This window comes from Drosophila subpulchrella, chromosome 3R (assembly GCF_014743375.2).
Source record: "Drosophila subpulchrella strain 33 F10 #4 breed RU33 chromosome 3R, RU_Dsub_v1.1 Primary Assembly, whole genome shotgun sequence".
Lineage (NCBI taxonomy): Eukaryota > Metazoa > Arthropoda > Insecta > Diptera > Drosophilidae > Drosophila > Drosophila subpulchrella.
Window position 1 is genome coordinate 6829380 of NC_050609.1, and position 13987 is coordinate 6843366.

General features: G+C 44.8%; 1 protein-coding gene across 4 annotated transcripts in view; it reads right to left on the bottom strand.

Annotated features, from left to right (window-relative positions):
- Positions 1 to 13987, bottom strand: part of LOC119550321 (nephrin) — a 67398-nt gene that overhangs the window by 5299 nt on the left and 48112 nt on the right. For 2 of the 4 annotated variants that reach the window (XM_037858939.1, XM_037858930.1), the window contains exons 10-17: positions 13005 to 13143; positions 11201 to 11349; positions 9734 to 9884; positions 8415 to 8644; positions 7141 to 7315; positions 3934 to 4201; positions 2006 to 2253; positions 699 to 848 (exon numbers count right to left, since the gene is read on the bottom strand). In XM_037858939.1, the coding sequence (XP_037714867.1) occupies positions 699 to 848; positions 2006 to 2253; positions 3934 to 4201; positions 7141 to 7315; positions 8415 to 8644; positions 9734 to 9884; positions 11201 to 11349; positions 13005 to 13143 (1510 nt within the window). The remainder of the gene's footprint in view (positions 1 to 698; positions 849 to 2005; positions 2254 to 3933; positions 4202 to 7140; positions 7316 to 8414; positions 8645 to 9733; positions 9885 to 11200; positions 11350 to 13004; positions 13144 to 13987) is intronic. The other 2 variants (XM_037858948.1, XM_037858957.1) reach the window with 1 other exon arrangement.

A 13987-nucleotide genomic window follows, 5' to 3' on the forward strand; every position in this document is an offset into this window, starting at 1 on the left:
ACAGAAATGTCAACAAAAAACAATGTCTAAGCAAACAGCTTGATGTCCCCGGACTACTTGGCCCATTGTCTTGGGGCTGTGCTGCATTTATCCTTTTTAAAAACAATATTTGCCTGCACTCTAATGTGTATCTAGCCTTGATTTGCCAAGAAAGAAACTCATAAAGTTCAATTAGTTGTGATTTAATATCTCTAAACAATTCAGAGTTAACAAAATTCGTCAAAGAAAATCAGAGGGGAATGCCGCAAAGTGAAAAGAAAATTTTTTGGATATTTTTGCGGCATTTGCATGGCAACATAGCCAAGCCAAAATAATTACAAATGCACAAAGGGAATAAAGGAAATCAGATGAAAGACATGTGAGTGCAGGGATGTGGCAACGGAACAAGCAAAGTAAATTGGGATGCCAAATGGACGACAAATTAAAATGTGAAATGGAGCAAGGACTGGAGCCATGTTCTCCTTGTATAGAGTACGGGATGGGGATATTAAAAATACTTGAGACGGGTTGGAGTATCTCTGTATGCCCTGCGCAAATCGACAGGAGAACAGCTCAGACATGACTGCCCATCTGCTGCAGCTGCAACTGCAGTTGTTCCTCCTGTTTCAGTTTTAGTTTCAGTTTTAGGATCTGTTTCTGTTTCTGTGCTCGTTCGACCTGCTGCACAGATTTAGTTACATAAAATTTACTTTGCATACATTCGGGCGGCCAGGCCGGGTTGCGGCTCGCAGGATCAGGACATGGTTTCGCCTGGGGCGAGATGGCCAGGACGACGCTCGAGACGGTGGAGTTGGAGTTCGTGCTGCCCGGCTGGCTGGCTGTTACGAGCAGGGGCAGCAGCACGTCGCCTGGATACAGATACAGATACAACACGGAGTGGTTAGGAGATGGTGGAGTTAGGAGCACTCTCTCTCTAGCAGGGACAACGCTGCGGATGAACTTGTGGGGACACACTACATTGCTTTAAATACTGGGCAAGGTATTTACAACTTCAAGTCGAGGATTAAGACAGTTTTGGGAGTAGAAAGCAAGTGGAGTGGAGAGTGTTACGCTACCTACAGAGATTTAGAGAGACAGAAAGACAGGGAGACAGAGAAAGTGGGGTTGAGAGTTCTATGACTATGTCAGGCGGGATTTCATTAGTTAGTGGTCTATTTTGGGTGCCCGGCTAATGCTTTACATCTTCCAAACACTCGAAACTAATCGCTTCAATCGCTTCAACTCATTCGAAATCAAATTGAACTCGAAATCGATACCGCAATGTAACGAAATTAAATACTTTGATCTGCGCTAATTAGAAAAGTGTGTACTCGTATGTCATAAGCTACTTTTGTGAATGCCAAATGGAGGGGCAATTAGTTTTTCATTTACATGTGCTCGTTTATTCATTAGTTGGCTGCCAATTGGGTGTTCTACCGCATCATTAGCGCGAACTCAAGCCAACCTAATTGTTTTACATGTGGTGTTTTAAACCTCCTGCGATTCCACCACTCACATGCCAAGGTACTTAACTAAAAATTAATTTTTGCACAATTATGAAGCCATCAGAAAACATTATGTATACAAGAGTGACCAAATAAATTCGTGTTTGTGTGCATTCCGAAACGCTTTTGACAATTTATTCGCTTCGCATTGCATTGTGCATGGTGGACCAAACAAGATGTTATACTAATCTACATAATGGCTACAAATCAACGTGGGGTGTATATGTTTGTACAGGCATGAGAACTATTTACATAAGGCAATAAATTCAATTGGGCAAATCAATCAACTAAAGCTACGGATACAAATACAAATTAACATCGAGAGCGCACTCGAGTCGCAACTCAAAAGTCCTTGAGAGCAAACCAATGGGGGATGCAATGGCATACAATACATAGCTATATAGATAGATGGACTGATAAATTAATGGATACTTGACTACGGACTACGCATATATATAGCTATAGATACAGGTGCAGCTACTACTACTATAGCTTGTTGAGTATAGATTTTGGAATAGTACCGTTTAGGCTGGGCTGCGCATACTGGATGAAGCTCTCGGAGATGTAGTGATGGGGTCCGGCCACGCCCACAATGGCCCCGCCACTCGAGCCCACGCCCCCCGGCATCGGCATCCCCCCGCCCCCGCACAGGTGGGCGTTGGGCGGGGCCACCCGCGCCCTAATCTCCGCCGCCCGTCCGCCGCCCTCCTCCAGCTCGTTCAGCTCATCCTCCTCGATGTACATGCTCGGCACATCGTTTCGCGCCGGCCTAAAAAAATACAGAATAAAGTCAGACATTGAAAAAATATATAGATATATATATAGAGGGGTAAACTTTAGTGGCTAATAGTTCCCAAGGTGAAACAGCTTAGCGTACTGGACAAACTAAGCCAGCTGCCGGCTCTCAGGCGACTCAAATTTCAATATAAACAGCAACATTCAAAACCCCGCCATCGCCTGGGGAACGACTGTGCCAACTTTTCCGGTGGTTGGGGGTAATATGGTGGTATGGGAAAGCCAGAAAATAAAATAAATTCGACGTGGCACGCGGCGTATGCGCAATATGCGCGCTGTTCACCTTTTTCAAAGCGCATTTAATGCGACTTCGGCAGCATTCGCTGTGATAAATATTGGCAAAAATATTACCATTGCACTCGAGGACCCTCGAATTTTAATCAGCCTGCTCGATGGTCCATTGTAAATTAAATATAAACCGATTGCCGACGGTGGAGCTAATTACGCCGCCATCCATCTGTGTCTCTTATCAGTCGGCGAGTGACTGACACACGCGTGTGCATCAAATATTTGCACTAATACTTTGCCGCAAAAGGCAAATCATTAAAATTTATGCATGGTTGCCAGAAAAAGGGGGGTGATTCTATATAAACCGGGGGGTTTTCGGGGGTCCAGATACACAGGTGCGCCAGATTTTATTTATGCGCGGAGCGCGTTTGACAGTTGTGATGACCATTTAATGACCCGCATGCGATTCGCTTTGATGTCCCAGCGACTATTTTCGGCAACTATAATTAATATTTCGTTGGACTTCGCTTTGAAGTGGTTGCCCGAATTCATTATTGAGCAATCAGTGTGGTGGTTCCCTGGCTGGGGAATCAAAGAAAGGGGCTTCGACCTGTGGCACGTCGATACAAAAGGACAGGGGGCAGCTATCTGCACTGTGTGTTTATCTTTCATTAGCCAGGGGCGGTGGGCTGCAAAAGGGGGGTCACATGGCGTGTACATCGGCTAAGCAGCTGCTTAATTACCCACCCGCCCGCGCAGGGGGGCGCGACCCTTTCGCAGATACAGCGCTGATTTCCTATCTTAAATGGAAACTCTAACTTGTGCGGCTGCCTCGTTTCCGGACCTCGTTTACGGCCATTCTTTTGCCAACGCTTGGACTTTGACCCTGTTGGGTCGTCGGCGTCGTCAGGTGCAGGTTTAATTAATTTAATTACAGACTAAGCATAATTTACTGGGCAGGTGCGTGCTGGGCTCTAATCGATTGGCGGCCTCAAACTGTTTAGGCGATCGCACGCCCTAATGAACCCCTGACATTAGCCACCGGGTCCAGATTGGCCTTTCGACCTTTTGTTCAGCGAAAAGGCAGGTGAGTTTAAAGTAGTTCCCCCCCCCCTTGATTGAGCGGCCATTTGCTACGCGACTGCGGCTGTCATTTAATTACTTTCCGGGTAATAAGCATAAGCGAGAGCGAGATGAATGCGCAAGAAAGTATGCTATGGTTTCCACTCCCACGCGGCTTTACCTCATCCTGGCCTGCTGTCAGTCACGTGCCCCACATAAATAATTTCGTAATTATTTCTGCACACATAGACACACACATGCCGGGTCGGCAGCAAACAATTTCATTATTAGTTTTTCCAGCTTCCACACTTTACTGTACCATACGAATATAGAAACAAAGGGCGATCCCTGGATCCAGACTCACCGCATGCTCTTGCGCACCTCCTGCGGCTCAGGTGGTCGCGGCCGGTGCCGGCAGACCACGACGATGCCGGCCACGATAATTGACGTCACCACGACGGCGCCTATCACCACGACGGCGGCCAGGATGAGCAACGTCGACTGCTTCTCGGGGCCGCTGCCCGTGCTGGCGCCGGTGCCCAGTCCGCTGGAGCTGCCGCTTCCGCCCACGCCGCCGCCCCCATGATGCGTTGTTTCTGCGGGCGTTGGGTCCTCGGACAGAATGGATTCATCTGGAAGAGAGGAAGAGAGGGGCGATGCCATTAAAGCACTGGGAGAAAATATAACAAGAATTGTAGTCAGTATGCCTATCATAATGTTGTGAGGGCCTCTTTAAAAAAAGATCACATCTCTTTTAAGTAGGGAATATAACTGACAAATATTAATTTAATAAATGATAAAGGGAAAACAAATATATTTAAGAAAAAGGTTGTCTAAAAGTTGACAGTTTTTACACAATAGATATTTTTTATAAAATTTCCCTCAGGATTTAATAAAGTTGTCTGAAAGTATGCTGTGGAAACAAAAAAAAAGGGGTTCACAAAACATTGCTGCATACTTTTAGACACTTTTTTAAGTGAAGTCAAAAACCTTTGGGATTTCTTTGCCATCCTCGATTAACTGCTTTGAGTTACCGAAAAATATCCTAGTCATGTTTATTTTTTCCCGGTGCCTGTGTCGTAGGTAGAGCTTCAGATAGTTTCAGGGGTATAGCAATGATTTGTTATTTGCTCCGAATTAGTTTGATGCTCCTCCTGCTGATTTTTGTTTGCCTCGCCTGCTCGCTGCCGTTTATTTATTTATTTCTTTTGCCGTGCCGTGTTCTTTTGCCTAACTGATTGCTTTTGACTGTTTGCCTAATGTGTTTTCCTTAGCCCCTTGGGAATATGGGAATTCGGGTTGAAAATTGAAATTAGCAAAATCGCTGGGTGCTCTGTCACAGGAGTTATACATATGAGATCTGCGGGGTTAATAAATATGTATTTCTGGAAAAGAGGAATTATCAAAATCAAAGACCACAGGGCACCTATTATTACCACCGATTAGATTTGATGGCACTTGCCGCTAAGCTTTCTCGGCAATTATGAGCAACATGTGAGGCATTGTTTATATTTATTAGATTTCCAGCCAGCGGAAATTGCAGCATAATGTGTGAGCCGAGGCCAAGGGCCCAAAGGCAAACTGATTGTAAGATGATCCCCGGGCAAGATTTATGCTAGACATTCGTTAATGCCAAGACCCCCCGCGTTCTTCCCGATTTTCGGTTAGCAGCCAAGCATTTCCGCTCGATTTGCGGGCCGTCAAAGCAACGGCCTCGGAATTGAAACATTGCCAACACCATACCAGCTCTTCTTCCTTATTTTCCTCCTTGTCCTAAGGTCCTATGGAATCCTGGCTCCCGGCTCCTCGTCCTGGCTTTTGAAGTGAGCGTTTGAGTGGAAATTGCCTACACCTGCGGCTCAATTTAATTTTTGTTATTGCCTGGCCTTTTGGACTGGCTCTGGATGGGCTGCCCTGGCCTGGCTGGCTTCTGATGCCATGGTTCACGGCATCTCCGTCATCGTCTCAGCCTGTTTTTTAATCAGTTTGCCCCGTTGCCATCTCTCAAGCTTGTGTTTTCCTTTCCCCCTACATTGTTTTGCTTATTTATTCGCCTTTGATGCTTTTTTCCCAGCTCAAGTGGCCACTTTGCCTGATACTTTTCACGTTTTCCTTTCGCTCCAAAGAGTGCAATAAATTCTCTTGATGAGTTCTGCGTAAACTGATTTAAATCAGCGTCAGCTGATTTGCCTTCATTTTATTTATACTCTTGAATCTGTTTAGGTGGCAACGACAACCTACGGCTATGGAATTTATTGCCCCACACATGTATGTTGGAATGGTAAGCTTAGGAAAATGAAAAAAAATCTGCGTGGGCTAGGCGGCTGTTAAAATTCCGCATAAATTAGAAGGTTCCCTGGGCAACCGAAAATGGAGTCCATAGTCTCTCGGTTGTGTAATCACAGAGGCCGATTTTACGAGTCTGCGGCAGCCCATTAACATACATAAGTAACTCGTGGAAAAGCCGGGAAAAGGCAGCTGTTGTTTCATGTAAATAAGTTTCGCAGGGCGAATTGACTGCCGCTCGGGAAAATCTAGTGAGTGCGCTTAATCGAACATTTGCGTATCGAATGCAATTAGCCCCCATTAAATCGGGGCAATATGAGTGATTTATGGCTAACTGGGCGAGCGAAGCACACGAAAAACGAAATGAAAATGGCCAAGGGCGGGCAGGGCCAAGGAAAATGCCTGTGGAAATGGTAATGGAAATGCAGATAAAAATAAAAATCAGCATGAAAATAATGACAACATTGTTGTCGTACTCGTAGTTGTGTGCTGAATGCCGAGAGCTGAAGAGAACTGGCGAAAGGAACAATAAAAGAAAAGTGTCTACGGTGGCCGTTAAGCAAAACGAAAATTGAAGCAATTCCGCTTACGCCCGGCTCACGAACACACTGGCACTCAAAGGACCTTCTCCGCCACGTATGTACACACACTCACGCACACACAGAGACAGTCGCATTATGTCGTTAGGCAGGAGCAAAATGAAGAGGCTGTTGCGGCACGCCCCTGCGTATACGTAATATGCGTGTGCCCCACTCAAAGAATTGATGGAAAATGCTGAAATGCTTTCCGCTCCACTGCATAACTCAGTCAGTGGATTAGAAAAGGGCGTCTCGTCTTTGGGGTGGAACTGGATTCACCAGATCCCAGTTCTTCACTTCCCAATCCCCTGGGCCTCCAGTTAGGCAGTCTCGGCTGGTTCCAAAGGACCTCTTCCTGTGACGCCATGTGCGAACTTTTCGCGGCGGCTGATTGAAGACGATTTCCCCGAACTTGCGTTGATTTGAAAATGCAGTCAGGCGTTGAATTAGACAGTTCCGTTCTCAGCTGGTTAAGGGTTCCAGTTTCAGTTTCAGTTCCAGTTTCAGGCTCCGGGTATTTTATTGGCCCTGGGATAGAAGTGATCCACAAACTGGCAACTCGGGGTGGCCATAACTTGTGCTCTTTATGTGATTAGCAGGAGAGTCCTGCCTTTTTTCAGTTTCCGCTCCACGAATGTCAAGTTTTTTGGGTGTTGTGTGTTTTTTTTTGGGGACAAGATATGATAGGATGGTATCGGGGTACTCACCATATGGTCCCAGTTGGGCGGCCACGCGTACATTCTCAATCACCACCGGCGGCTCGCTTCGTCCTTTGGCGTTGACGGCGTAAACTAAAAATTGATATTCACGTCCCGGCTCTAAATTATTCAAACGGAACTGTGGACTGTTCTCCTGCATGCGAAAGATGGGTGCAGATGTCGCCTGGAATTATACACATTTATGTTATATACACGCATATTTGGCTGATTTGGGATGCGAGCATGACAACGGGCGCATTTATAATTCACTCGTCATATGCCATGTATTTTTAACTTTTCAGTCCCCTTTTGCAGACCCAACGCATAAATAATTATTCATGCCTAAAAAATACGCAACTGTACTGTAAGGAGAAATGGCAAACGAAACAGAAACAGCAGCTGAAATAGGACAGTGTCTGAAATTTTAAACTGAATATCCGTTTGCCGTAATGGGACACAATCGAGTGAGCTTCGTTGGTTACGCACAAATTCCCACTCAAGTAAGCGTAAGTAATTTATGTTGTCCTTGCGGCACTTTTCCAACCTCATACCAACCCAACCCCCCCCCTCCTACTTTTCGTCCTGCGTGCGAATGTGTGTGTCCTTTATCTAGCATGAGACTTTAAAGCTGCCTGCCAAAGGACCAACGCGTGGGTCAGAGTCCTGCTGCCATCAGCATCATCATCATCATCATCGTTCCATTTTCATTTTCATTTTCATGACCATCCTCGTGATGAGCTTTGCGCTTGGCTACTTTGCTAATAAACTCGCCCGGCAAGCGCTTCATCAAGGCTGTTGAGAGCAGCCAAACGAAATGAAATGAAATTTTCATATGATATTCGCATCTAGGAGTGACAGGGATAATTTAATAACTCAGCATGCACTCCCCGAGTGCCGGACAAAGGGTGCACAGGACCTAGTAGCCCCTATACCATACGGGGGCATCGGACTCACAGCATTAATTATGTTGTCCCTTTTACACTCGAGTGGAGCTGAAGGAACCGCCAGTCCTAGCTACATGATGCACCCCCCGAAATACTTATTAATAATTCAAGCAGAAAAGTCAAAGGACATGCACACTAATTTGCCATATGGATTTCAAGTGAATTATTGCCAAGTCTTACGCTTGTTTCTGTCAGTTTCTCAGCTTTCTCCCTTTTTTAAGTGAGCCGACGGCTGTTCGCCGAACCGTGAGTAAGTTTTAATTTAATTGAGCAATTTACGTTTAGCCTGCCGGAACTTATCAACTTAGACTAACTCGATTTCAGCCTAGGGACACTCACCTGATCGTTGAGCGTGGATATCTCGTTGTCGCCCAGGCCAATGGCCTCGCTGAACTGTTGACCTCGTCCCTGGCCCGCCGATCCACCTGGATCGCTGGCGTAGAGGGGGTCCCCGCCCACCACCTCCAGCATGAAGTACTGCGAGAGGCCTCCGTCGCTGCCCGCCACACAAACGACCTCCAGCACTGTGTCGTTGCGCAACTCGCAGGCCTTCGGTGCCTCCGGAGTGTCTGCGAAAGGGGAAAAGGTTGGGGGTGCGGAAGAAAAGAGGGTATCCAGATAGCAGTTAGTCATAGTCATGGACAAGCCGGGGCTTAATGGCCCACCACCGCCCACCATTCACCATCCACCATCCACCCAGCCATCCGTAATTGCATTTAAAAGCAGCTCCCGTCGCCTTAAAGCGCCACTTTGCCGCAAATGAAGGCGTTGCCCCGTTAAAACAAAAATAAAGACTGCCAGTACGCCCTTAAAATTATTAAGTCAGCTTTGATTTTACCCCAAGGGATTGCACAAAATGAAGGGGAATTGAAATATTCTCCGAAATATGTTGCACTTTCTTGAATTCAAAATGTGTACATTTACCAAAGCTTTGCTGTAGGTGTTTTGGTTATGAAATTGGAATTTCACTTGTGATCAAAGAATGTTAGCATATTAGGTAAAATTTAGAAAAATATAAATTTTCTTTTTGTAGTTTCAAAAGAATAAAATATTAAACAACTTGTTTCTTACTTTTTTCTATTTTAAATGGGACTTTAAAGCTGTATTTTTTAGGTTCTTATTTGGAAATTATTAAAATAACCATAGTTGTACAAGGTTAATATATTATGAAACTTTTACATAATGTAGTCCTAGGCCAAAAACAAAAATATTAATTTGTTTTAAAGTTCGAGTTTTTAAAAGCATTTTTACAAGTGGGGCATAGAAAACCTTTCTCTCAGTGCATGACCACGCCCCTACTTTGCATTAATAACAACCGAATTTGGCCAGGACCTGGAGCAACGGCAGGCAGTTCAACCTGAGGATTATTTGGCAACATTTTGGCAAAGTACACCGGCACTTCGTCCTCCATCCTGGCCCTCTCCTGGCGCCTCCCCATATCCTACCCTTCAGCACACACTCGCCAATTATGTAAGTAGATCCTTATGTGTGCATAAGAGATGGACTGGGGGGAAAAGGGAAGGACAACACCGGCACCGGTGGCAATACCGACACCAGTCTTGTTTAAATTGCGGCGAAGATGGAGGTAAGTGCCGGCATCTTGTGGCAACAACTTCCTCGACTTGGGCTGGGGTTCCTCGACTTCCACATCTACTTACTTGCCGGCAGGATGTGCACCAGACAGGGCGTCGTTTGGCGACCCACCGCATTGCTGGCCCAGCAGGCCAGTGTTATTAACTCGGAGTCCGTCTGCGGCAGATACGTCACCGTGCTGGCCAGTCCGTTCGATTGAATCCTCGAGTTGAGCACCTGAAATGCATGGTAGACAGATGGCCAAAGCCGGGGGATTAGACCAGCTCCATTGTGCGAACATAGGCAGGATCAAGTGCAGTAGGAGTCGTCGAATCGAAACGAAATCAAAGCAAAACCCAAGATCCCGAAACCATCCAACCAAAACGAGAAACGATTCCCCAGACCGGGGCATAAATATTTGAAGGCAAATAAGTTTTTATTGCAAGCCAAACGAATCGAGCTGGAGACGGGATAAGTCATCCGGTGGCCATCCGGGTTTTCGTGCAGATTTTCAAATAACTTCTGCGGTAAATGAATTACTTTATTTATTGTGCACAGCTGTCCCACAGCCGTCGAGTCACATATGCAAGTCCTTCGGTTCGTTTGGCCAGCCATTCGACTGCTTCTGGTATTTTTCCTCTCCCATCTATCTATCTTTCTATCTATCTATCTTTCAGGTTTTTTCTGCCAGCTCTGCAGTCCTCTGCTTGGCACCTAAACGGTTTGCATTTTAAATTCCCCACCTTGATCGTACATGGGTAGTATCCTTGTCCCCGCCACCGTGCCATTCCGAATTTATACATTTTGATTAAATTTTAATTCAGTCACGTACGGCACCCGATTCCCTGCTTCGACCATTGTTCGTCTGCTCTGAATTGTCGAACGAAAATCCCAGACAACCCTCGAGTATTTAGCACAAGTTCTGCTAATAGCACCCGACTTCGAACTTGGCTCCTTCCTACCCGACTCCGTCTGCTGGATCCTGGGCATTCACTGGCATTCCCTGGCATTCCGAGTAATTGCGACAGTCGGGCCAAAAGCTCCGGCTGCAGCACGTTCCCCGGCATAATTACAGACACAATAAGTTCGGTTTGGATTCCGGACAACGTACCTTTGCCCCAGTCTCGATGCACGCAAAAAAGTGCTTGAAACTTTGAGTAACTGAATTAATTTTGAGTTTTTATTTTTACTTGATTAAAGTGGGGTATTTATCCAGATATCCGACAAAACAAATGTGCCACGTAAATAATTATGATTGGTTTTAATTATTATATACATTTTATACGATTAATATTTATTATATTTATTAAAATCACTTTTCTAATATTTTTTTGTGTTGCCCGAACAAAATCTATCTTTATGTGTCTTTTGTAACCAATTTTTTTTAGGAAAATCCACTTTAAAATATCTCTGTAAAATCATTTTATTATATTTTTCTATTCACGTAAAACAACCTTTTGGTTATTTTTAAGAAAAATCCCTTTTAAATTTAAAATCATTCAATGATTTTTCTTCCGTGCCCCGAGAAAAGTAGGACTTGTAGGCTGACTTACCGGCGACACGTTCCGGGTATTGTTGTAGGTCCAGCTGAATCGCACGGAGTCCGGGGGATCGGCATCCACCTCGCATTTGACCAGAATCGAGTGGAGGCTGACGGCTCCGATGGAGGTCTGTTCGGTTCCGGACTTGCAGCGCGGTGAGACTGGAAGAAAGATGAGCGAATCGGGAGCTTCATAAATATACACGGCATCCAGTTGTTAGGCAGCAAAAAGTTTCCATTTTAAATTCGCTGAGCCACCCCCTTGGAGAGCAAACAACCGCCGCCCTTGTCTCGGGGGTAAATGCAGACCCCCTCGAAATATACACAAAAAATATGAGGCAAGAATCCAAAGGGAAGTCGAGCCAGCTACATAGCCTTGAGCATAGTAATTAACATGTTTCCGTTTCACGAACGAGGGTGTTTTGTGTTCCCCAGGATTTTTCTCATCCTCTCCTCACTTTTTCCTTTCTGTTTATTTTATGTGTAGCTTAGCGGGGAAATCTGTGTGAGCCCAGGTATCGGAAGAAAAGCGAGTCAGTCGGCGCTTACTTTCACTTGGCTGTGAAATGGGAGCAGATATGCGGAAGCACTGCCTCTGGCCCCGGGGATAATGTGTCTGTCTGTTTGAATACCCAAGACTCGGTGGGTAGAAAGTATATACCAGTATCACAGATTGTGTGCTGAAAGCCGCCTTTAAAATGTAAGTCACGCCAAGGCAGATAAGCATTCGAAGCTTCATTACTACGTTCTTGGCTTTTATCACAAGTTGGCCTGCATTTCATCGTCGAATACTTAAGCCATCTGTCTGCGTCTGCGAACTTGTTGCTGGAGAACGAGCATGTGTGGTGGTGGCCAAATGTGGGGAAAAGTTACCATTACCTAAGGCCGAAACTCAATGCAAAGACGTCTCTCTCGGGGAAACTTTCATAATTTCAAATATAAACTACTTAAACTGTCGTATGGTCCTCGAGAAGGGGTTGCAGAAATGCATTTCGGATTGTCAAAGTGGCAGCCAAAGAACCATGGCAGTTTTCCGGTTTTCCGACGTTGCTAACATGAAAAGATTCTGGTTCGTTTTTTTTTTACATTTTCTTGTAAGCTGACAACACAATAAATGCTGCCAACAAAGAGCCACGCACCATCGCTCGCTGGAATCAGAATCAGAATCCCTTTCTCGGGATTGTATGTGGGTACACGAACCCGGCCAAATAGTGTACTTAAGAAGCACTCGTGTGGCTCAGAGTCCCTGGTTCCCTGGTCCCTCCACATCGATTGTGCAGCTTTCGCTCTGATTTATGCAACCAAATCGCTTGTGCGAGTAGTATATGAAATCCACATTAATCACAGGCAAAAAATGGCCAAAAGGCATGGGAGATCCGACCAGAGGCAGCGGAAAAATCGGACTGTGAGGTTTATGAAAAGTTTTTCCGGGGCGGATTTATAGGCGAAAGTTTTGTCTGTGCGTGTGTATAAATCAATGGCGGTTGTTTAGGCAAGCGGCAGCACGGGTTTTCCTCGAACCAGAATCCGAATTTAACAATTCTACAATTGTAAACAAGCGCGCAACAAACGCCGACAGTTACAGATGGAGTTAGGGACGGTCATGCATCATTTCTAAGCAATTTCCCCATCCGCCGAACGTCCCGAAAAAAAGTTGGCAACTTTCATTCCGGCGGCAGCCATTGCTTGTTGATTTTGATTTTATTCTGCAGCTTCCGCTTCCGGTTTGCCATGTTATTTCATCACGTACCCCCTCTGGCTATATCGGTTTTGGTATACGGGTATATTTTATTTCGCATCTCGCAAGTCGTACTTACACTGCACTTTCAAAGTGAGGCTCGAACTCCGGGTTTCGCCCTCCGTATTTGTGGCCCCGCAGGCGTACGCCCCCGCACTTTCCCTCTCGAGCTGCGTCAAGTGCATTATTTCCGTGCTCTCGCCCGACATTCGCATGCCCTGAAATGTGAACAAGGGGATATTATTGCGGGTTTCAATTGGTTGATATGGGGTTGGCGGGTTTTTGGGGATAGGGAAGAAGAGCAGATGAAATTGGGGGCCAAACTGTTTAAAACTTCCTAAAATGCGGTTTAGGGAAGGGAAATACCAAAGAGGATACGTATATTTCGATTTTAAATAAGGGATTTACTATAAGCCGTTCAAATCTATATATGTTTGCTTTATTTTTGCTATTTAAAAAAAAACAAAAACAGGTCCATACATGTATTTTCCTTTTTGGCATTTAATTCAATTTTTATTGATGTTTCGTTCTTTGATGCAATATCCAATACTGAGTACATATATGAAATAAAATATTTGTATTCCAATATTGCCCTGTAGACTATTAGTTTGATTGAAAAACATACTGAAAATAATAATAGCGTCCATTTTAATATTTTCTTATTTTAATTTAACTTGATTTAATTTCCAATATGAAATCCAATGTATAAGTATAAATGAAATTTCAAGGAGTTATTTGGCAAACAGATTTTTATTACACATAATTGCTGAGGTTTTATTATATGAGTATTAAATTATCAATGTATCAATGTAAAAATAATTTTAGTATCATAAATAAATCCAAAATGCAGAGAACATCCGCATGGTATTTTAATATTGTCATAGCTCAAGTATTTCAAAATAGTTTTAATGTTTAATGACTAATTTGGAGTACTTTCCCCATTTGTTTTGGAATAACAATGGCACACACATATGCCGAAAAGTATTGTCCCACTGGCCTCAGAGGGGTCAAATTGCGGTGGTGCCGGCTGCATTGTGGAGTGACCACACCACCCACAACCAC